General features: G+C 52.7%; 1 protein-coding gene across 2 annotated transcripts in view; it reads left to right on the top strand.

Moving 5' to 3' along the window:
- TBC1D22A (TBC1 domain family member 22A) overlaps positions 1 to 23200 on the top strand; it is a 424627-nt gene that overhangs the window by 32613 nt on the left and 368814 nt on the right. For both annotated transcript variants that reach the window (XM_030914235.1, XM_030914234.1), the window contains exons 2-4: positions 380 to 436; positions 1356 to 1696; positions 5743 to 5919. In XM_030914235.1, the coding sequence (XP_030770095.1) occupies positions 380 to 436; positions 1356 to 1696; positions 5743 to 5919 (575 nt within the window). The remainder of the gene's footprint in view (positions 1 to 379; positions 437 to 1355; positions 1697 to 5742; positions 5920 to 23200) is intronic.

Below are 23200 nucleotides of genomic sequence, written 5' to 3'. Positions count from 1 at the left end.
AATTCCCAGATGGGCGTTTCTTGGAGTTTTTAGTCTGTGGGCAGAGTCTGCAGTCCCTTCATTGCACTCCCAGACACCCTCATCACCGTGTGGATGCCCAAGGGTCTGTGGTGGTGCTTGTCGGGCTGAGGCCCATTCTCAGGGAGGGGCTGAATGCCTTGCTTGTGTGGGGTGTGGGGGGCTTGTATGGTGCCATTCATCCCTTCTGAACTGGGCCCTCAGGACCCTGGGTGGCTGCAGGGAGGCCTGCAGCAGCCAATGAGGAGCTGCTTCCTTCAGTCCTGTGGGTTCCTGGGAGCCCACCTTTTGGCTGAGCTGGTGGTAGGCTCTTGGGAAGACAGGAGAGAGGCTCACTGGTTTTCCCTTTCTTTTCCATCAGCATCCAGCATGTGTATGGCGCCCAGCACCCCCCCTTTGATCCACTGTTACATGGCACGTAAGTGACGTTCCAATCTCACTTGGCATCCTGGCTCTGATGTGGGAGGGCTGTGGCAACCCTGGTCTTCCTGCTTCCCTTCTGCTCCCAGGCATTCCTGAGGGAGTAGAGTGGTTTCTCATTCAGCCACAATGATCAAGCAGTCGCTTTGTGTGAGATGCTGCACACCCCATGCTTCCCATCCCAGTGAGGACGGCGGATGTGGGAGCCACAGCCTGATGTGGAGAGGCGGGGGAGCCCTGGGGAGAGCCAGGAGCTGGCATCCTTTAGCCACGGGCAGCCTGGCTGCAGGCCATTCCTGCTGGCTTGTCCTTTCCGCTCCTCCTTCCCACATTCTCCACCGGCTGCTGGAGCCTGGCCCTGGCCTGTCCTGGTCCCTCCACAGCAGGCGGGAGCACAGGGTGTGGGACTTGTGCTTGGCTGGTGTGGCCCTGCAGGACTGCACCTGTCTGACAAGTTTCTGACATGAGGTGGGGCCGGTGTTGTGTGTTGTCATATTTTGGGGGAATGTCGTTTAAATGATCGTGTCTTCAAATCCGTATACCACAGGCCCATACCCTGCATAGGCGCTCCTGGCCCACACCCCCCACTGCTGGGCAGGAGCCTTACTGGGACTCGGGGAAGGTGCCCCTGGCCAGAGTGAGCTGGGCTGGGTCTGCAGGGCACCACCATGTGGCCCTGTGCCTCCTCCCAGGTGGCCTTCCTGAAGCCCCCTCCCCTCCTGCCACTGAGTCCTCGTGGGCTTCACCTGCTGTGCTCTTTGGGCTGCCTCTGTGAATCCTGTTTGCTTTTTCACTCACTATTGCTAGATCGAAGCTGAAAACTTTTATGCCTGTCTTTTCACCTGGGAGTTCTTTCCTGGCTGGTTTTGGGTGAAACCTTCCAGCATGTACGAGTAAAGACCGCCTTTGCATTGCAGTTTGCTGAAGTCCACGGCCAAGATGCCGACCACACCAGTGAAGGCCAAGAGGGTCAGCACCTTTCAGGAGTTCGAGAGCAATACCAGCGATGCCTGGGACGCTGGGGAGGACGATGACGAGCTCCTGGCCATGGCGGCGGAGAGCCTGAACTCCGAGGTGGTCATGGAGACGGCCAACCGGGTGCTGCGGAACCACAGCCAGCGGCAGGGGCGACCCACGCTGCAGGAGGGGCCGGGGCTTCAGCAGAAACCCAGGCCTGAGGCAGAGCCGCCCTCGCCTCCCAGCGGTGACCTCCGGTTGGTGAAATCTGTCAGTGAGAGCCACACGTCCTGTCCTGCAGGTATGATGGGAGGACTGAAGAGATGATTGGGTTTCTGGCCGGGCTAAGAAAGTGGCCAGGACCCACTCACTGTGGGAGAATCAGTGGGTTCCCATCCTCATGTGCAGCAGGCCCCCTGGCCCATGAGAGCCCTGATGGTTCTCTTCCAAGGGTAGGGGAGTGGCCTGCGCTCTATCCTGGGGCCCCCACGTGCTTTCTTCCGTCCTAGCTAAGTGCGTCTCTCCTCCGAGTGGAGTGGAGGCACCAGGCTGTTGTGGGCCAGCTGTGAGAGGACCACGGGGGAGCAAGCGCCTGGGGACCCTGTCTCCCTCCTAACTCTACCAGCTTGCAATGGTTCCATGGGTGACATTGCCACCCGAGGGGTCAGGTCCCTGCATGTTTAGGGGCTGGCACTCTGGGCAGCTTACAGGATTCCTGCCGGGGGTGCATACACGTGGGCTCAGGTCCGAAGGGGCTGGGAGTCTGACTTTTGGGTCGGCCACATTCGCATTCTGACCTCAGGTGGGGTCGTGTCTGGTGCCGTTTGCGTGGCACTGGGGTGTAGCAGCTGTTGTCGAGGCTGTTTCTGTGGCTGCCGCTCTTTAGGTGCCGCAGGCCATCACGTCTGTGATGGAAAAGCCGCACGGTCGTGTGATGAACCCGCCGTGGGCCGCGAGCACTGTTTTCAGAGCTTGGGATACCCCACTGGACAGACTGAGGCCCGTCTGTGCCCTGCGGAAAGTCCGTTCTGGTGAGAGGGGCGAATGCAGCACTGCCCACAGCCAGCAAGGGGGCACAGAGTGTGCTGGGAGGCAGCAGGTGCCATGGTCAAGAGAGGCAGAGAGTGGGGTGGGAACACGGTGGCCGTGAGAGCAGTGGCGAGTGAGTGTCATCTTAAACGAGGAGGCCAGGGTGTCCTTGCGTGAGCAGTGCTGTTGGGAGGCAGGGGGTGAGGGGCAGGGGCGAGGGCTAGCCGGGGCGGCCACAGGCCCTCATAGGTACCTCCCTCCAAGGTCTTCTGGGGGCTAGGGTGCTCTCCCCACATTTCCAGTTGAGAAGATGGAGATTGTTAGAAGAGTCTGAGGTAACCCTGCAGAACTAGGTTTCATACCTAGGTCTAGTTTTTAAAACCACTTTCTAGGAATTGGTTGACTTCTAAAATGTTACAGCTCTCACTAGTTGAGAACGCTGTGCGTGATTTCATTTGATCAGTTTTCTTTTTGGAATCTAATAAATTTTAAAGTCTTTGAACTTGTAAGTGGAAATCTGGTGATGGCCTTTGTGGGAGGCTTGGAAACCTGGTGACTGACTGAAGAATGCACTGACCGCCTCCTGCAGGCCCATCCTGGGCAGCACCCTTCAGCCTGGGCAGAGTCGGAGTTGGCAGGATCCCTGACTTCATCTGCTCCTGGAGGGTGGTACTGACATTGAAGCTCTGTGAGCCTCTCAGCACCCCGCCCCCTACCCCCAAGATGCAGGGTGCTGTCAGGCTGAGAGTGGCCAGGGCCGCAGGACCACACTGTGTGTGGCTGGGGGATCTGACAAGAGGCAGGCTCAGGCTGCGACCAGCCGGGGTCGGGGAGCTGTGGGATGTCACCCTGGGATGGCCTCATCCTGGAAGAGCCAAACAAAGGATGCTCCAGACAGCTTGCACTGGAAGAAGGGAGCCTGTGACCTCGTTGCCTTGTGCCCCCCGCCACCTGCCTTGGAGTTGGCCACTTTTCCGGTGTTTGCTTTCTGGGCAAGCCTTTTTTGAACACTTCAGTATAGTAACGGTGATACCATATAATTGATCATTTACTGGGCGGCACATACAGTATCACTTCTCTGTAATACTAAACTCATTAAACTTTTTTTTTTTTGAGACGGAGTCTTGCTCTGTCGCCCAGGCTGGAGTGCAGTGGCTGGATCTCAGCTCACTGCAAGCTCCGCCTCCCGGGTTCACGCCATTCTCCTGCCTCAGCCTCCCAAGTAGCTGGGACTACAGGTGCCCGCCACCTCGCCCGGCTAGTATTTTTTTGTATTTTTTTAGTAGAGACGGGGTTTCACCATGTTAGCCAGGATGGTCTCGCTCTCCTGACCTCGTGATCCACCCGTCTCGGCCTCCCAAAGTGCTGGGATTACAGGCTTGAGCCACCGCGCCCGGCCTAAACTCATTAAACTTTGCAGCAACACTAGGGCATGGACTTGTGGGCCCCGCTCAGGACTGAGTGGCCCCTTACGTGTCCTGATGAAGCCACATCAGTCATTTTTATAATGATCGCAGGGAAGTCCAGCTGAGCACCTTTAATTCTGGGACTCGGTGCACAGCTGCTCTTCCTGCTGCATGTTGATTCTGAGGAACTGTCAGTGCTGCTGAAGCAACAGCCTCTGAAGGAAGGACAGGGGCACTGTTCCCCACGGTCCTCCCCTCTGCTCAGGTGCTGGTTCTCAGCCCGCCCTGTGGTAAGGCCGGCAGTGGGGACTCTGGAACCAGATGCCCTGGCCTGGGGCCCCAGCCCACTGCTCGGCGTGCGGCTGCTACAAAAAGGAGTCACAGCAAGGGCGCTGAGGCTGCTGGGAGGAGAGTCTCCCGGGGGTTGGGGGGTGTCAGGGAGAGTGGGCACGGGGATGGGGGGAGGAGACAGGGCGGTACTCTGAAGTCGATGCCCCCACTTTAGCAGACTTCACTGGAAATTTAACTGGACCACATTCTGCCCAGAGGCCATAGGTTGCTTGGCTCCTGGATAGCCTGAGGGTTTCTGTGTGAATTCTTTTCCCCCATCCCCAGGTTATGAAGGAAATGGGGGCACTGTGTGGGAAGGAGGGCGCGGGGGAGTACGGCTCCTACCTCCTTGCTCCCGTGGCTGCTGGAGCGGATGTCAGCCGGTCAACTGCAGCATGTGCTCTGGCTCCGTCTCCTGGAGTTTATTTTTCACTCTAGTTTAATTTTCAGTTTTTGAAAGATGAGATAGCTAGACAGGATTTAGACCTAGGAGTCTGGAGCCTTTCCCAGCCTCTTGCTTGTTGGTCTTGGGTGGCCGTGTTGAGTGACCTGAGGGCCTTAGGGTCTTCCCTTGGGCTGACCCGGTCCTGGGTTGCTGGGTGGAACGTGCTGTGTCACCTCCTGCTTAGGTCCCTGTGGGCCTGTCCGTCTTGGGGGTCCGCGAGGCCTTGGTGGGCAGCAGCAGAGGGCGGGAGGGAGGGCGGGCAGCTTGTACTCTGGTGCCATCTCGGTCACTGCCCGTGGTGGGGTCTGGGAAGGCTCTGGTGCCACCTCGGTCACTGCCCGTGGTGGGGTCTGGGAAGGCTCTGGTGCCACCTCGGTCACTGCCCGTGGTGGGGTCTGGGAAGGCTCTGGTGCCGCCTCGGTCACTGCCCGTGGTGGGGTCTGGGAAGGCTCTGGTGCCGCCTCGGTCACTGCCCGTGGTGGGGTCTGGGAAGGTGCCATTCCTTACTTGTCTGGCTTCCCTTGTTTCCTTGGGATGAGGGTCCCCGTGGGGCCTTCCTCCCACGGCACTGGGGAGACCCAGGGAGGGTCAGGCAGGTGGCGGGTTGGGCATGCTCTTGAGACAGCAGGTGAGTGCCCTCGCAGTGCCCTGGTTCCTGCTGTGTCCCCACCGTTGCCTGCTGTCCTCAGCGCCTCTGCAGGCTTTCTCCTTTCCCTCACGGTATCTCGTGGACTTGCCCTGTACGCTCAGGCCTGGCTGACCCGAGAATACCCTCCTGCACGGACCCTCTGGGTCGTGTCCCGTGGGCAGGCCCTGATCCTCCACCCCCGGCACTGGTGGGAGCCTGACCCCAACACAGCCCGAGGGGCCCTGGCGTTTTCTGGCTGTCACTGTGTTGCTTTTCTGCGAGGTGCTCCATTTCATTGATGAATGATACTCTGCCAGTGAGGTGAGTGAATTTCAAAGGTGTCGGTTCTATGTTATTGCTCAAGAAACTGAGGTCCCCGCTGCTCAGCGATGGGAAGAAGGGACCACTGTGACCCGACAGCGTTCACAAAGAGACGATGGCACAGCCAGGAGGAACATGCGGTCGAGAGGAACGCCCTCACCCTCACCCCCGTTCTCTCACCCCTGCAGAAAGTGCCAGCGATGCCGCCCCTCTGCAGAGGTCCCAGTCTCTCCCACACGCGGCCACCGTCACGCTGGGTGGCACATCTGACCCCAGCACCCTCAGCAGCTCAGCACTGAGCGAAAGAGAGGCCTCCCGGCTCGACAAGTTCAAGCAGCTGCTTGCCGGCCCCAACACAGACCTTGGTAAGCACCCTGCCCTCTGCAGGACACACACAGACATTTCTTGCCGTTTCTGAAATAGATCACATCTTAAAGGATTCCATGTGGGCTTATGTAATGCACACGCTTCCGTGTGTAATTTGCCTTGCAGGAAAATGATGAGTTCACGTAATATTTTCAAGTCAGTAAGTCACTAAGGTAGTAGCAATTTGTGCTGATAGTTGCCTTTAGACATGTTTTGTTAGTGTTTTTCCAATGCAATTTGAAAATGTATTTTGCGTTCCTTTTGGTGTTCTTTTTTTAAAATTTGAGGCAAGGTCTTACTCTGTCGCCCAGACTGGAGTGCAGTGGTGCAATCACAGCGCACTGCCACCTGGAATTCCTGGGTTCAAGCGATCCTCCTGCCTCAGCCTCCTGAGTATCTGGGACTACAGGATTGTGCCGGCACGCTCACCAAATTCTTTAAACATTTTTTTCTAGAGATAGGGGTCTCCCTGTGTTGCCCAGGCTGGTCTTGAACTCCTAGGCTCAAGAGATCCTCCTGCCTCAGCCTCACAAAGCACTGGGCTTTCAGGCGTGAGCCGCCGCGCCTGGCCCATTCTGTTTCCTTGTTGTCCCAATTGCAGTCTTCATTATTGCCGCCCTTGGTGAGCCCTTCGAGGCTGGCCCGGTGGACATCCTTGTTGGTCCTAGTATTCTGAAGACAGTGGCTCATGGGGGCACAGCGCTGGTGACTATCAACTCGATTTGCTGGTTTTGCACCTTCCTGCCCTGGAGCTGGCAGTCATCAGAGGGTGACAGGCTGTGAGCCCTGCAAGGGGCAAGGGTGAGGCTAGCGCAGAGGGGCAGGCCCGTAGGGCAGAGCACAGTCACCAGCGTGACTCTTCCTGTGCGAGTTGCTTCCAGGCACACGCAGTGTCCCTGTGGACTGCCGTGGCCAGGCTCTGTGGAACGCACTTGGTTTGAGTTCTTCTGGTGGCGTTCCTGCTGAATCCACGTCCTTCCTTTCCGTATCTCATCTCTGTGGAGCGCCACTCTGGCTAGGCGTTTGCTAGATGCTGGAACTCTCGGGAGGACCGGCATGCGGGCTTGGTCATGAGGTTGCCTCACTGGGGAAACAAACCTGTCTCGGTTACGGCCAGCGTCCCTGTGGCACTCTGAGAGCCGGAGGTGCAATGCCTGGCTTGGCCAGAAGGTGGCGAGTGGCGCACGCGGATGGGCCGCCGGGAGCCACGCAGGAGCCGTGCAGGGGCGGTGCAGGAGCTTGCAGCATCTGGGCCTTCATGCTCAGGCCCAGGGCAGGGAGAGGGTTTCTGGGCAGAAGCAGCGGTTCAGAAGGCATGGCTGGAGCTGTGTTCCCGAGGCTGGGGAGGGCTCTTGGAAGGTCTGTTGGCAAGGAAGACACAGCTCTGCGTAGAGTTCTCAAAGTGGGTGGTGGTTTCTTCCTTATGTTTGTTTTTTTGAAACAGCAACACTTGCATGTGTTATAACATGACACAGCACAGCAGGGTCTGTGTGAAAATGAGGCCTGTCCCAGCCTCCACCTTCCCTTCCTTTCCACAGTTCCAGGTGTCTCCTTCCAGTGATGGCCCATGTATGTGTTGTTTTAAACGTTTTATGTTGATGCAATTCAAACTTGCAGAACAGTTGGCAAAAATAGTGCCAACAACTCCCATATGCTCTGCACCCAGAATCACCAGTTGTTTACATTTGCCTGTTACCGTTCTGCATGTGTGTGCCTGTTTGTGTGTGTGTGTGTGTGTGTGTGTGTGTGTGTGTATAGATATACTCCTGAACCATTTGAGAGTCAGTCGGAGATATATCCCTTTACCTCTAAAACCTTCGCTATTTCCTAAGCACAAAGACATTCCCTCAGTATCATCACAGCACAGGTGTCAAAATCAGGAAATTGAACACTGACCCAGTACTATTTTACACTTTTATTATTAGAATCCGCAGTCCGTAGTCACATTCTGCCAGTCGTCCCAGTAACATCCTTTCTCTGTGTTTTTCTTAGCCCAGACTCCAGTGGGGGACCCTGCGTTCCATTTGGGTGTCACGCCTCTGCCTTCTCCATCAGCCTGGAGCAGCAGCCTTGCCTGTCTCTGCGTTTCAATCTTGACACTTTAGCAGAGCACAGGCCAGTGATTTTGTGGGATGTCCCTTGGTTTGTGCTTGTCTGGTGTTTGCCCACGGTGAGATTCTGGTTGATAATTTTTGGCAGGAACATCCCTGAAGGGATTTGTGTTCTTCTTGGTCATCACGGCGGGGCACGTGGTGCTGGTGGGTCCTCGCATTGACGTGGACTCCGACCACTCGGCTGAGGCGGCGTCTGCCAGCTCTTCGCGCCGAAGAGCTCCCGTTTTTCCTTTGCTGCTGAAGTGTTCTGTAGAGACGCGCTCCGGGGTCTCTGCAGTTCTATGGTGTTGTTCTTTCTCCCCTTGCACGGTAAGGGTTGTGCACCCCACTTTTTAAAGGAATGATACATTTTCCCGTGGTGTATGTGGAGAACCGCCTTAGTCTTTGGAGTGCCCTGTAACATGCCATCCTATGGCCGTGCCCCACTTGACTGCACCAGCCCCTGCGGATGGGCAGACAGGTTATTCCTAACTTGCCATTATTACAAACAACTCGAGAGCGTTTCTTCCGGCGCCTGAACCTCCTTCTGTGATGATGACGCTCACAGAGCATCCCTAGCCATGGTTGAGGCGAGAAGGGATCCTCCTGCCTCAGCCTCACAAAGCACTGGGCTTTCAGGCGTGAGCCGCCGCGCCTGTGGGGGATGACTCTGTGATTTCGGCTGGAGCACCGGGTAGGTGGAAGTGTCACCCACGAAGACAGGCAATCAAGGTAGGTCGTGCTTACAGGAGTAGAGTCTTGAGGTTGATGTATTAGCCACTGCCTCTCCTAGCATGCCAGCGCCCCTTCTCTGCTGGCTTTCGTGCCTCCAGGGTGGTGCGGGGATGCAGAACCACGTTGCACCTAGGAGAGTGCCTGTGTGGGGAGCTGGCTTCACTGGTTACTCGCCACGTGACCTTGAGCCAGCTTGGTGATGATCCTGCATCTCAGAGTTCTTGTTTGGGGGATAGGCATGATGAAAGCAGTGCTCGTTTTGCAGTTTAAATGAGACAGTACGTATAACATGCTTAAGAGAGTGCCTAGCACCTACTAAACACTCAAAAATGTTAGTTATTTTTATGGTTGTTGTTATGTTCATTTGAACTGGCCTTTTTATCTTTTTATCTTCTCACTTGATTTTTGCGCCACTGACGTATATAGTCACTTTTGTAGTCATTGACGAGTCAGGTGACTTACAGATGTTGTCCTGGTTGTGTCCCATGGTTTCCAGCAATAGGCAGGTGGCGGAGAGACAGCTGGTGAAAGCAAGATGGGAACCCTGTGCTGGGTCAGGCTCTGAGTACCCACCTGGAGCATTCTGGAGGACTTTGTAATTGAAGCAACTTTTGGAAATAAAAATCATACTTAAAAGTAAAGCTTTCAAGACTTGTGGGAAGATGGGAGTATGTAGGGCTAGATTTTACCATGTAAAAATCAAGTTATTTTGTTAGGTTGAGGGGACTGTGGGTTTTTCTCTTTCTTTATAATTCTATGTAAATATCAAATCTAAAACCAAAAAGCTCAATGCAGAGCTTTCAAAGTTAAACGATTACTGCATTTGCATTTAGTAGCAAGAGAAAACATCGCCAGTAAATTGCCTGTTTTTATAAGGCAGTTGAGATAGCTTTGGAAGACAGTGGAATGTACTGTCTTCACATTACATGAAAGACGTAAGTGGCAAATATTTGCCAATGTTGGAGAAGCAAATCGCCAATGTGAGAAGTGCCTGCAGAAATGAGTCTACCTGCGGAATATCATTCTGTCCGGCGAAGTGCTGTTTTCTTTGTTTAGCTTACACTCTGTTATGAGCCTGGGGATGAAAGTAGCAAATAGAACTTAACAGCTCATTTTGCTCTTAGCGTTGGCTCAATATTTACTCACACAAAGACTGCCTACTCTGAAGCCCCAGAAAATGACACTCATGTTGGTCACGTGTGTCTGGTAAATGGTGGTGCGATTTGGTAGCCTGCAGTACATGCAGTTTCCTGAGGGCCGTCTAGGGCCCGCCGTCTAGAGCCCCCCAGTGGGGCCTCGGAGGGCAAACTGTGTGTGGAGCTCAGCTCTGGCCCTCAACGCTTTCAAACAGTAGGACAGAAGGCATGACTACCCTTCTGTCAAGGAGTGGGGCCAGGCCACAGCCACGTTCCACTTCCCCCGAGGGGTGAGCACCCAGTCTGGGCTTTATAAGAGTGTGCTGATAGATGGAGGTCAGCAGGAGTGGGTGTTTTGGGGGTTGGGAGGGCATGAACAGAAGTTTGGAGCCGTACACCTTGGGAGCACTAATATGAATAGATGACCCCTTGGTGTCTATGGCGGGAGGGCAGCCCTGAAGGGGCCTGGGCCGTTGGTGACAGGAGGAAGCAGGTGTGGCCTTGGGGTAGGCTCTCAGTGTGATGGCTGGCCGTGTCCTTACTCATGAAGTGGCTCAACCTGCCTGTCTCATCAGCTGTAGAGGGGGCATGAGACCTGCCCTGCAGGGTCCTTGTGAAGGTCAGCGGGAATTCTTGTGGAGTCACTCATTCATCCAGGCTCTGTTGGGCACCTGCTGTGGTTGTGGGCAGTGGGGAGGGATCGGCAGCCAGGCTTGCAAGGGCCCTGCCCTCAAGGAGCTGACATTCTCATGTGAGGAGACAGACGGAGCTCGCTCAGTAACCCCACAACCATCGGGAAGCATCTAGGGAGAGTCAAGGCATGTGGAGGGTAGAGACTGGAGCTGCTCTGCGGTTGGCTGCTTCTGGGGCGAGAGCTGCATGGAGGCAGGCATTTGAAGAGGGGGCACGAGCATTCTAGGGACAGGCCCAGAGGTGCAAAGGTCCTGCGGGCAATAGAGCTTCATGTGCTTGAGGGGTTGCTGAGGCTCTGGCCTGGTGGCTGCGTGGGGTGCGGGGAGAGGCCTGCAAGGCAGGCGGGGACCTGGTCCCCAGGGCTGAGAAGTCCAGGAGAAGGAGCTCTGCTTTTACTTTGAGCACAGCATGAAGCCTCTGGGAGGTTTTGAACCGGGGGAGTAAAGCGTGGTGCAGAGCATGGGAAAGTGGTTGCTATTCTGTGGCAGGAAGAGCTGATGGCTGCTTCTGAGCAGTGTGTTGCCAGTGACCATGGACTAGGCAGAGTCCTTGGGGAGCTCTTGGGAGGGGCTGCGGGAGGGTCAGAGTAGGGTGGGAGACTAGGGGGCAAGAGTGGAGGCCATGGGCTGGGGATGTGGGTGGGGTGGGCTGCGTGAGTTGGGGGCTAATGGGATCTGGACCTGGGTAGACTGGCGAGAAGGCGAGAGCCAGGACCCCCATAGTTTAGAGCCTGGGGTCTGTAGGGACGGGGAACAGCCGATAGACACAGAAATCAGAACACACTCCAGAGATGACATTTCACTGGGGAGACAAAATCACGTCCTCATGAAACAGAGAGCCAGGGAAAGCAGTGTATTTAAATAATGACACAGTTACAGCCATTGGGGGCCTTTACTCTGTGCTGGGCACTGTGCTGTAGAGATTATGTTATCAGTCACCAGACCCCGCTCTGTACCCCCACCCCCTTCCTGTGTGCCCCAGATGGCTGGCCTTATCGCTGGTTTACAGCTGAGGAGCTTGAGACAAGGTTAAGCAGGCGGCTGCCCTCCAGCCCCACAGTGAGGCCTGAGCCGGCTGGGAACCAGGGTCACCCCGGGCTGGGCTCCCAGCCTCCAGGTCACACATTTCTGGTTAGTGTAGACAGTGGGCATTCTCGGTGCTGTTGGAGGCCCGAGGAAGGGGGACGGTTTTCTCTCCTGTGGGCCTTGTTGGAGATCCTGGCTTCTGGTGTGGGAGCTGGGGCCAGGCGCCAGGAGCCGAGGCCAGGAGGGCACTTGGTTCTCGCGACCCGGCTGTCGGCGTCCAGCGTCGTCCTCTAGTGGCCAGGCGCTGTCCTTGCAGCCTGTGCTTCGTTACCACAGCAGGGCACGTTGGCCTTATGGGTGGGGGGTGCTTACACTTGCGCGTGCCTGTGTGTATCCAGGCTGCTTACACTTGTGTGTGCTTGTGTATGTCCAGCGTGCTTACTGAAAGTGCCTGTGTGTGTTCAGATGCTTACTGAAAGGCAGGCACAGCCTCAGAAGAGAATAGCGTGAGGGACGGATGAAAGCTCTGGCTAACTCAGCCTTGCCCTGGAGTCTCATCAGGGAAGGGCTTTCTCAAGGAAGGCAGCCCCTGGCCACCTAGAACTGCCCAGTGCAGAGGCGCCGGGACGGAGGGAACAAACTCCCGCCCGCACAGCCCTTCTGTGTGTGCAGTGACCCAGCCACACGCGGATCCTTGCTGGCCCTGCTCTGTCCTCAAGTCCCCTGCAGTGAGTGTCACATGGTAGCCACTTGTCATTTGATGGTTCGCTGACTCTTCAGCTAGACTTTTCTCGCCTTCCTTTGGGGCATACATGGTCCTCTGTCTCTGGTTTTCCTTTGTTTCTTAAATGTACTAGGTAAGTAATTGACACCACCATCCAGTGGCAGCTCAGCAACAATGCGATGGTACCTCCTTGAACCAAGGGTGGGCTTTTCCAGCCGTGTGGCTGTGGGTTTGCGTTTTCCCCTCCATGGCTTCCCCCACAGCACTGTTCCTCTGCTTTCCCTCCAAGCTTGCCCCAGGCCGTGACCCGCTTTCACTCGTGTGTTCCCACGTGTGGCAGGAGCCACGCCTGTTTCTTTCCTCTGCTCGTTTTGTCACTAAAGGGTTTCTGTGATCATCATCAACAGAAATGTTATTGAAAGTTAGAGAAATGGAAAAGAGAATAAAACCAGCAAACCAAAATTGCCACTGTTTCCACATGCTGTATTAACTAGAGTTGTGCTTGCTTTTCCCCTCTAATTTATTCCCTCTTAATCGGTTCTTACCAGTCCTTCAGAGCGCACTAGCAGAAAGTGCTCTCAGCGGCTGTTTCGTCTGCAGAATGATCTGGGCTTCAGGCAGGGCATGCGAGAGCCTCAGATGAACACGCTGGCTCCCCGCTTTCATGGCATTGCCGGCATCCTTTTTTCTGGGTGACGTTTTCCCTGCTCGATGTGGTATTTGAAGTACATGTGGTGTCACTCGCCTTAAAATAACCAAATTAGATATGATTTGGTGAAAATTGAGAATTTTATTTACTATCCATAGTAGTGTAATCTTCAGTTTAATAGGAAACCTTTCTCTGTTCCTTCAGGTGATTTGTTTCTGTTGAATGGTGATTTTTAGTGTGTAATATTCAAAGTAAATGCTAAAAGAGAGTTTATGTCTTGGGATGGTTTTAAAGGAGCCGCCTTAAAAACTTATCTGTTACATGCTTATCTTTTTTCTCTTATAATTTCTTTTGTAGGTGAGGATATTGAATACAGACTTGAGCAGTTGTGCGACTGTGGTGTGTGTTTTCTCCGTGCGAGGGATAGGAGAAGGAAAGTAGAGCGAGGATGGCCGGATCCCCAGGGACTCGTTGCTCCTTGCCCTGTACAACGTTTTCTTTTTTTTTTTTTTGAGACGGAGTCTCGCTCTGTTGCCCAGGGCTGGAGTGCAGTGGCCGGATCTCAGCTCACTGCAAGCTCCGCCTCCCGGGTTCATGTTATTCTCCTGCCTCAGCCTCCTGAGCAGCTGGGACTACAGGCGCCGCCACCTCGCCCGGCTAGTTTTTTGTATTTTTAGTAGAGACGGGGTTTCACTGTGTTTGCCAGGATAGTCTCGATCTTCTGACCTCGTGATCCGCCCGTCTCGGCCTCCCAAAGTGCTGGGATCACAGGCATGAGCCACCTCGCCCGGCCAACAACGTTTTCTACTTGTAACTTAGCTCCATTGTGATTTCCTCCAAGAGTATGAATTTGTGTCTGTCGCCCATTAGACTGTGAGCTGCTTTTGGGCCGTGGCTGGAGTCACTCGTCCTTCTGTTCCAGTGACTGGCACACGTATGGCACATTCTTAGGAAATGCTGGCAGAGTTAATTGAGCCACCAGTGGTCAGTCTCTTTCTTTCCTTCCCCGTGTTCTCGAGTGGTGAGTGGGGCATCGCTGGTTTTCCAGTTGACACAGAGTGCCTTGTGTCCAGGGCTTTCTGTGAAGATGTGTGTTTGCTGTAGGTAACAGAAGAGCAGACGCAAGGACTTTTGAGCAAATAGGGGTTAAGTTTCTCAGCAAGATGCCTGGAGCCAGGTAGCTGTTGGCACTGGTTCGCTGGCTCGGTGATGTCCTCAGGATCTAAGCTCCAAGTCCCTGGGCCTCTTCCTCACAGCTCTAAAGGGGTTGTCGTCACCATGGGGTGATGGGAGGAGCCATCATCAGGGCAGGGCGGCGTCTTACTGGGAGAGCAGGGTTCCCTTCACAGCCAGGCCGCATGGCCGCTCCTGATGGTAAGCGGAGCTGCCAGGGATGTGTCTCCTGGGGGCTGGGCACGGGCACTTTCAAACTGGGATTCTGGAAATAGAGAGGTGGGACGGGTTGGATGTCTCTTAGGCAGCCAACTGTGTTTTCTATTCACAGAGATTGATGTGTGTGTCTGTCAACTACCCCCCACCCCAATTTCTGATTCCTTAATGTCTTTCCGTTCTTCTTTTTCTATTTATTTATTTGTTTTTTTTTTTTTTTGTTTATTATTTTGAGATGGAGTCTCGCTCTGTCGCCCAGGCTGGAGTGCAGTGGCTTGATCTCGGCCCACTGCAGCCTCCGCCTCCAAGGTTCAAGTGATTGACCACAGGCCATTAGAACTGACATGTAAGACTGAGCTGAAAAAAAAAAAAACCAAGCTGAAAAAGGATCTAAAAATGTGTCAACTTAGAAAAATGTGATAATGAACCTTTGACTTTCTGGGGGCTCTGGGTATGGTGGTGAGTTGTCACCCAAGCCTGAGGACAGAGTGATGGAGCCTGAGGGCCAGAGGCAAGATGTCTGTGGCTGGTGGGTCCCACCTGGGTCTGGAGTGGGTAGAATAGTCCTGATCTTCGGCCAGTCAGACCCGAGTAGATACAATTAAGGAATTGAGTTTGGTGATACGAGGAGGGGAACTTCAACCTCTTCACGGGGCTGGCCGAGCAAATGTGTGCAGAGCAAATAGGGCTTTGCTCCTCCCCAGGCATGGCCTGGATACTCTAGTATTTTGGTATATTTTGTAAGAGGATTGGCAGGTTCTGTGACCACAGATTCTTCCTGTGCAACCGCAGATTCTACAGGTGCATCCTGTAGACACTTTATAGGCGAAGTTAGAGGGAAGAGGATTTCTTTTTTTTTTTTTTGAGACGGAGTCTCGCTCTGTCGCCCAGGCTGGAGTGCAGTGGCTGGATCTCAGCTCACTGCAAGTTCTGCCTCCCGGGTTTACACCATTCTCCTGCCTCAGCCTCCCGAGTAGCTGGGACTACAGGCGCCCACCACCTCGCCCGGCTAGTTTTTTGTATTTTTTTAGTAGAGACGGGGTTTCACCACGTTAGCCAGGATGGTGTCGATCTCCTGACCTCGTGATCCGCCCGCCTCGGCCTCCCAAAGTGCTGGGATTACAGGCTTGAGCCACCGCGCCCGGCCTGGAAGAGGATTTCTTTAAGGAAAGTTGGAAGAGAGTGGTGAGCAATTAGAATTCACCACAAGCATGGAACGATGGGGGATCAACAGTAGCAAGATTGTTCTCCTTCTTTAGAATTCAGGGCTTCAGGGATTAGTACTGATTTTGATGGTGATTGTGGGGGTGATGGTGATGGTGGTGATGGTGGTGGTGATGGTGATGGTGCTGGTGATGGTGGTGGTGATGGTGATGATGGTGGTGATGATGGTGGTGATGGTGGTGGTGGTGGTGGTGGTGATGGTGATGATGGTGGTGATGATAGTGGTGATGATGGTGATGGTGGTGATGATGATGGTGATGATGGTGTTGATGGTGGTGGTGATGGTGATGATGGTGTTGGTGGTGGTGGTGATGGTGATGATGGTGGTGATGGTGATGATGATGGTGGTGATGATGGTGATGATAGTGGTGATGATGGTGATGGTGGTGATGATGATGGTGATGATGGTGTTGATGGTGGTGGTGATGGTGATGATGGTGTTGGTGGTGGTGGTGATGGTGATGATGGTGGTGATGGTGATGATGATGGTGGTGATGATGGTGGTGGTGATGGTGGTGATGGTGGTGGTGGTGGTGGTGGTGATGGTGGTGATGATGGTGATGGTGGTGATGATGATGGTGATGATGGTGTTGATGGTGGTGATGATGATGGTGATGATGGTGTTGATGGTGGTGGTGATGGTGATGATGGTGGTGATGGTGGTGATGGTGATGATGGTGGTGATAATGGTGGTGGTGATGGTGGTGATGGTGGTGGTGGTGATGGTGGTGATGATGGTGATGATAGTGTTGGTGGTGGTGATGGTGATGATGGTGTTGGTGGTGGTGATGATGGTGGTGATGGTGATGGTGGTGGTGATGGTGGTGGTGGTGATGGTGATGATGGTGGCGGTGGTGGTGGTGGTGATGATGGTGATGGTGATAGTGGTGGTGATGATGGTGATGGTGGTGATGATGGTGATGGTGGTGGTGATGATGGTGCTGATGATGATTGTGGTGGTGATTGTGGTGATGATGGTGGTGGTGATGATGATGGTGATGGTGATGATGATGGTGGTGGTGATGATGGTGGTGATGGTGGTGATGGTGATAGTGATGATGGTGGTGATGGCGATGATGACTGTGATGATGGTGGTGGGAATGATGGTGATACCAACTCTCCTGCTTGTCGGTGTTGTGGACCCTGTCAGCCCGTGCTGAGGACTTCTGTCCTGTCTGCTCTGAGGCTCCAATGCTGCTTTGCTTGGAGCTGTTTGGGAGGCACAGTGGGTTTGATGTTAGAAGGAAGAAGCACACGCATGCGTCTGTGTGACAAAGCCGTTTGCTTAATGACACGCTGGCACTGCTTGGCACTGCACCTCTGCAGCAGCAGTGACCAGTGTTTATCCAGCCCTCCCCACAGGCTAGCTCATTTGTTTGGCATTCACTGCATATGATGAGTAGGGCGGCAGGATTCCTGTGATTCCCATTTTGCAGATGAAGAAACTGAGGCTCAGAAATGGAGGAGGACCGGGGCCGGGCGCAGTGGCTCACGCCTGTAATCCCGGCACTTTTGGAGGCTGAGGTGGGTGGATCACGAGGTCAGGAGATCGAGACCATCCTGGCTAACACGGTGAAACCTCGTTTCTACTAAAAATACAAAAAATTAGCTGGGTGCAGTGGCGGTTACCTGTTGTCCCAGCTACGTGGGAGGCTGAGGCAGGAGAATGGTGTGAACCTGGGAGGCAGAGGTTGCAGTGAGCCGAGATCGCGCCACTGCACTGCAGCCTGGATGACAGAATGAGACTCCGTCTCAAAGGAAAAAAAAAAAAGGAAATGGTGGAGGACCTAAGGTCAGATGCCAACCAGTAGCAACAATCACTTGATTTAATCCAGGCTTCTTTGCATTGCACACTGCTTTGCTTACTTTAATAGGACATGAAAAGTTCGGTTTTAGAAATTCTATAAAGGGCCAGGTGAAGTAGCTCATACTTGTAATCCCAGCAGTTGGGAGGCCTAGGTGGGAGGATTGCTTGAGCGCAGGAGTTGGAGGCTGCAGTGAGCTATGATCATGGCACTGCACTCTAGACTGCATGACAGAGCAACACCCTGTCTCTAAAAGGAAAAGAAAAAAAAAAAGAAACTTGATACAGGATTAAATCATAGATGATTAATATAAGACAATGGGAAGAAACTTCTAACAAATAGAAATACAGTAAGGGGCCGGGCACAGTGGCTCACGCCTGTAATCCCAGCACTTTGGGAGGCCAAGGCAGGTGAATCACCTGAGGTCAGGAGTTCGAGAACAACCTGGCCAACATGGTGAAACCCCGTCTTTACTAAAAATACAAAAATTAGCCGGGCTTGGTGGCACATGCCTGTAATCCCAGCTCCTTAGGAAGCTGAGGCAGGAGAATTGCTTGAACCTGGAAGGCAGAGGTTGCGGTGAGCCAAGATTGTGCCGTTGCACTCCAGCCTGGGCGACAGAGTGAGACTTTGTCTCAAAAAAAAAAAAAGGCAGTAGGGATGGGAGGTGAAAAATAAGAAAATAATCCAGTTGTCATCACAACTGGATACAGTACAGGAAGTTACACCTTAAATCAGTTGCCAAGAATAAAGCAAATCCTCTGTTTTGCATAGAGAGGTGAAGGATACCACCTTTATCCTGATGTTATTGTGTGTGGTAAGGCTTTGACTTTGGTGCTTAGTCAGCTTTTTATTTTTTTTTTGAGACAGAGTCTTGCTCTCCCCCAGGCTGGAGTGCAGTGGCATGATCTCGGCTCAGTGCAAGCTCTGCCTCCCAGGTTCACGCCCGTCTTCTGCCTCAGCCTCCCTAGTAGCTGGGACCATAGGCACCTACCACCACACTTAGCTAATTTTTTGTATTTTTAGTAGAGACGGGGTTTCAGCATGTTAGCCAGGATGGTCTTGATCTCCTGACCTCGTGATTCACCCGCCTCGGCCTCCCAAAGTGCTGGGATTACAGGCGTGAGCCACCGTGCCCGGCCTTAGCCAGCTTTTGAGGTATTAGTATAAACTATTGGAGGCTTTCTCTTGAAATCCCAGACTATGTTCAAATTGGTCCTAAAGAGAAGAAGTTCAAGTTTGCTTAAAATCTTAATGTAGATTATCTTAGGATAAGAGAATCTAAAGAATAGGTTAGTGTATTAATTTGCTTGGGCTGCCATAAGAAAATGCCACAGACCGGGTGGTTTATGCAGGAGACATTGATTTCTCCCAGTTCCAGAGGCTAGAAGTCCAGGACCAGGGTGCTGGCTGATCCAGTTTTCAGTAAGGGCTCTCCTCCTGGTTTGCAGATGCCACATTTTTGCTGGGTTGTCACATGGCATTTCTTCTGTGCATGTGTAGGGAGAGAGTTCCAGAGAGAGAGAGAGGGAGGTGGAGAGGGAGTGTGCACAGGAGCTCTCTGGGGCCTCTCCCCATAAGGACGTTCATTTCATCCTGTGGCTCAGGGCCCCACCCTCATGACTTAATTTCACTTCAGTTACCTCCTTATAGACCCTGTCTCTAGACACAGTCACGCTCTGGGAGAGGCCTTCAGCGTATGAATTTCAGGATACAGTTCAGTCTCGAATAGTTAGCATATCTTTTTCAACTCATCTTTTAACCCAAGATAAACCCATGGATTTGTTTTAGGTTCTAGAAGTAAGAATAACCACATCTCCTGCCACCCTGACCCTTAGCATCTCGGGGGTCAGGGCAGTATGGGAAACAGGACCATGGGCTTTGGGGTGGCGCATGTCAGGTCCTGGCCGGGCTTCAACATTTACTAACACAGTGACCTGGGTAGTGTCTTCATTTGTACAATGGGGTAATGACAGAGGCCTCCATAGTGCTTGGGAGTCGTGATGAGGCCATCTGTGGAATGGTTAGCATGGAGCTCTGCCCGGCTGCTGTGTTCTTACCGTCTTTTTCCTGTGTGTCCTTCCCACCCAGGTTTTCCATGGAGGCCATGAAGCTATAGATGGCATTTGTTGTCCTTTTATTCCAGTTAATACTACATCATCAGCCTCTCCCATGCTGCTATAATCTTCATAACCATCATTTTTAATGGTTGTATAATGTTTTGAAAATGATCTTTAGTTAAAATTCTTATTACAATTGCTTATCTAAATCAAAATTTCATTTATATGCTTGATCAAAATGAAGACTTGTTTGAGAGCATTCAAAACGTGTCACATCAGCTCATGCACACAGAAGCCATGTTCCTGGGCGTTCTGCAAGAGGGAGAAATGCTCGGGGGCTCACCACTTGCAGTTTAGGAACTGGTAACATTGATTTCTACTCTATTTACCAGTGTTTCTAATGGGAAAAGCTACATGATACAAAGTTAAAACATTTACAGTGGTTCCTCAGGGCTTGCAGCCTGACAAATAAATCTCCTTTGCTCCCTGAGCAACCCTTCTATTTCTGTCTCCTTTCAGAAGTGTTCCACACATATTCAAGTAGATTTATATAGACATGTTAATATATTTCTCACTTCACCCCATTCTTTTAAAAATGCAAATGAAAACATATTAGTGTTGGCCGGGCGCGGTGGCTCAAGCCTGTAATCCCAGCACTTTGGGAGGCCGAGACGGGTGGATCACGAGGTCAGGAGATCGAGACCATCCTGGCTAACACGGTGAAACCCCGTCTCTACTAAAAAATACAAAAAAAAATTAGCCGGGCGAGATGGCGGGCGCCTGTAGTCCCAGCTACTCGGGAGGCTGAGGCAGGAGAATGGCGTAAACCCGGGAGGCGGAGCTTGCAGTGAGCCGAGATCGCGCCACTGCAGTCCAGCCTGGGTGACAGAGCGAGACTCCGTCTCAAAAAAAAAAAAAAAAAAGAAAGAAAACATATTAGTGTTATGTGCCCCTTTTCTCACTCAAAAAAAAAAAAATGTATGTAGGAGAGCATGAGAACAGGTGAGATTTAGTATATAGGCATAATCATCTTTTATTACGAGGGTCAAAATGGCATAAAATCATCAAATTTTTAAGTAAAAATTGTTTTAAAAACTTGAGGTGCAGTTCAAATAACAGACAATAAACTGTTTTGTGGTGAATAGTTCAGCGGCTTTTGGTACATTCACTCTGCTGCACAACCCCCACCTCAGGTATTCCTTATATAAAAGAATAGGCGGATAGTTAAGCTTTGGGAGGAGTTTTTTGTTTTTGTTTTTTATTTTAAACAATAATTACATAATTGGAGAGTTTTTATTCTTAGAATCAAATGAATAGGTAGCTCTGCTTTTGACCCTTCTAGACGCCCCTTGGTGATACACTCTTCCATTAAGGACTCAGATACCTCCTGGAAGATAGGGGACATCAAATCCGTCCTTCTGTCCTCATGTGAGTACTTTGGGGGCAGCTGGGCTGCTGTGAGTCTGTACCCTTACGTGCAGGATGATTAAAGACACTGGGCTTACTTTGGGGAGTGTGGCTGGCACAGGCCAGGCTGTGTGTCAGAGTCCATCACACGGCTGTCATCCAGGACAGGCTAATTACCAAGTACCCTGAGTGCAGGGCAGCAGACTGGCCTCAGGTTCCTGTGGGCAGGGGACAGTGGGCATTGGATATTTGATGAGGCTTGTTTTGGCCAGATGCAGGCACTGGATGGTGACTGGGCCACGTGGACAGGCTGTGGTGCCTGTCAGTGGCCTGGTCAGGAAGACCCATTGGATGGAGTGGCGAGGAACTGTCAGGGACAGATTCTGGGGTGGGGTGGAACCAGCAGAGAGACGTAGGTGACAAGAAAGCAAGGTTCCCATCTCTTCATTCATCCATCAGACACGAGTAGGTACCTGCCTTGCCAGGCCCTGTGCTGGACGGTGATGAGCACTTGAGTTGTGTAGCTTCTAAGGGCTGGCATTTGTGGGGGCATCTTGTCTCGTGGATGTGATTTCCATAGTGGGAGATGGGGCAAGACTCTCCCAGGGAGGGACTCACTTAAGCGGAGAGTTGAGGGGAGGAGGCAGAGTGGGGTCTGTGTGGCGAGGGCGGCAGCAGTAGCAACAGTCACAACGATGTATCGAGCTGTGTGCTGAACGCGTTGTGTGCAGTCCCTCTGCGATTCCTAGAGACTTACAGAAGCTCAGTGTCTGGCTCAGGGTCGCCCAGCTAGTGGAGCCAGCACTGGAGGCCAAGTGTGTCAGAGCCAGCATCCAGTCTCGCCCTGCAGGACTGATAGTTTCAGAAGAAGGCAGTGGTAGGAAAAGCCAAAAATGCAGCCGGGGTCAGTTCTTGGAAGGTCTGGCCCGCCAGGTGAAGGCATTCGATTTGAGGCCGCTGTGGTGCCGTGAGAAAGCCACTGGAGACAGAGAGGAGGCACTGAGATCACGGGCTCAGATCCTGCTGCTGCCACCCTCAGACCGTTCAGCTACTTTATCCCGCCGTAGCCTCAGTTTCCTCATCGGTAAAATTCAGGAATTGGTCCAGGCGGTTGCCAAGGTCTGGAAGTCTTTGTTCTGTGTGCAGTTGGGAGCCCCGGAAGGTTCTGGGCAGGGAGTGGAATGATCAGAGCTGCTCTTTGGGGAGGTTAATCGGGCTTCTGGTGCTTTGTGATTATCCTGCTGTAGGGCTGGAAGTGACGTGGGGGTGACACTTTGAAATTCAGCAGCAGGTGAATTAGCTGTGCTCTCTGAGCTGTGGCTGTTTGGAACTCCCTCATGCCGTTTCTCGGTCTGGTGGCCGCTTCTGCTTCCCTGCCGCTGCCTCCTCCTGCCTGCTCGTTCCCTGGCACCAGCCCTGGCTTCTCTGCACACCCTGTGGGCACAGCAGGCACAAGGATAATGAGGCTCTTTGGGCGGGCTTGTGGTGCTGAGGAGACACGGAGCACCCATGAATTGTGGGGATTACGGCGGCCCAGATGTGAGGCTGGCATTCGAAGTGTGCAGGCTCTGGGGCTCCCACGGGTCGGTCACACTGTGGGCTGCCTGGCCTCACAGCCTCGTCAGCCATTCTTCCCACCCCTGCAGGGACTCTGCCCACCCCTGCGGGGACTGCCACCTTTCTGCTGGCTGTGTGTGGCTTTGGTCTGGCTCGATGGGCAAAATCTTGCTTGTTTTGACTTAATGTTAGCATTTATCTTTTCTTGCTTTGGTTCTTTCAAGCTGTTCGATGCTTCTTTTGACTCTTTCCAGGCTGCAGTTGATCCTCATGGGGTGTGTGATCTCTTCCTGTTACTGATAGAGTCTGTCGTGTCCGGAGCTGCCCGCGAGACGATTCATGCAGCCGCCGCTGCCCCTCGGTCCACGCTTCGTCTCCCAGGCGGCTCTGCAGGTCTTTCTGTATGCAGGCCACTGCGTTTCATTTGCGCCTTCCTTTACTTTAATGACCTTCTAGATCAGACCATTAAAGACTTCACTAAAGTACACTCTTTTCTTCCATTGATTCATGGTGATTTCCTCAATAAAGTGTATATTGAATGCGTAAGACACAGATTTCCTTGTGTGTGCCCGTTCCATCCGAAGTCATTAAAACTTTTCTAGGCTTGGGGCTTCTGTGCTTGAAAATTCTGTCCCTATTACCTAAGCCAGATATTAAAGAATAAGATCTATTTAGCAAAGTCAGTTTTTGATCTTTAGTATGCAGCATTTAATTTACAGTTATCTTCGGTGAGATTTTAAATTTGCTTTGGCAAATTTAAGGATGGGTGACTGCTCTTGAGAG

Source organism: Rhinopithecus roxellana, chromosome 13 (genome assembly GCF_007565055.1).
Source record: "Rhinopithecus roxellana isolate Shanxi Qingling chromosome 13, ASM756505v1, whole genome shotgun sequence".
Classification (NCBI taxonomy): domain Eukaryota; kingdom Metazoa; phylum Chordata; class Mammalia; order Primates; family Cercopithecidae; genus Rhinopithecus; species Rhinopithecus roxellana.
The sequence above is the reverse complement of the archived record's forward strand: the minus strand, read 5'-3'. Positions and strand labels throughout refer to the sequence as shown.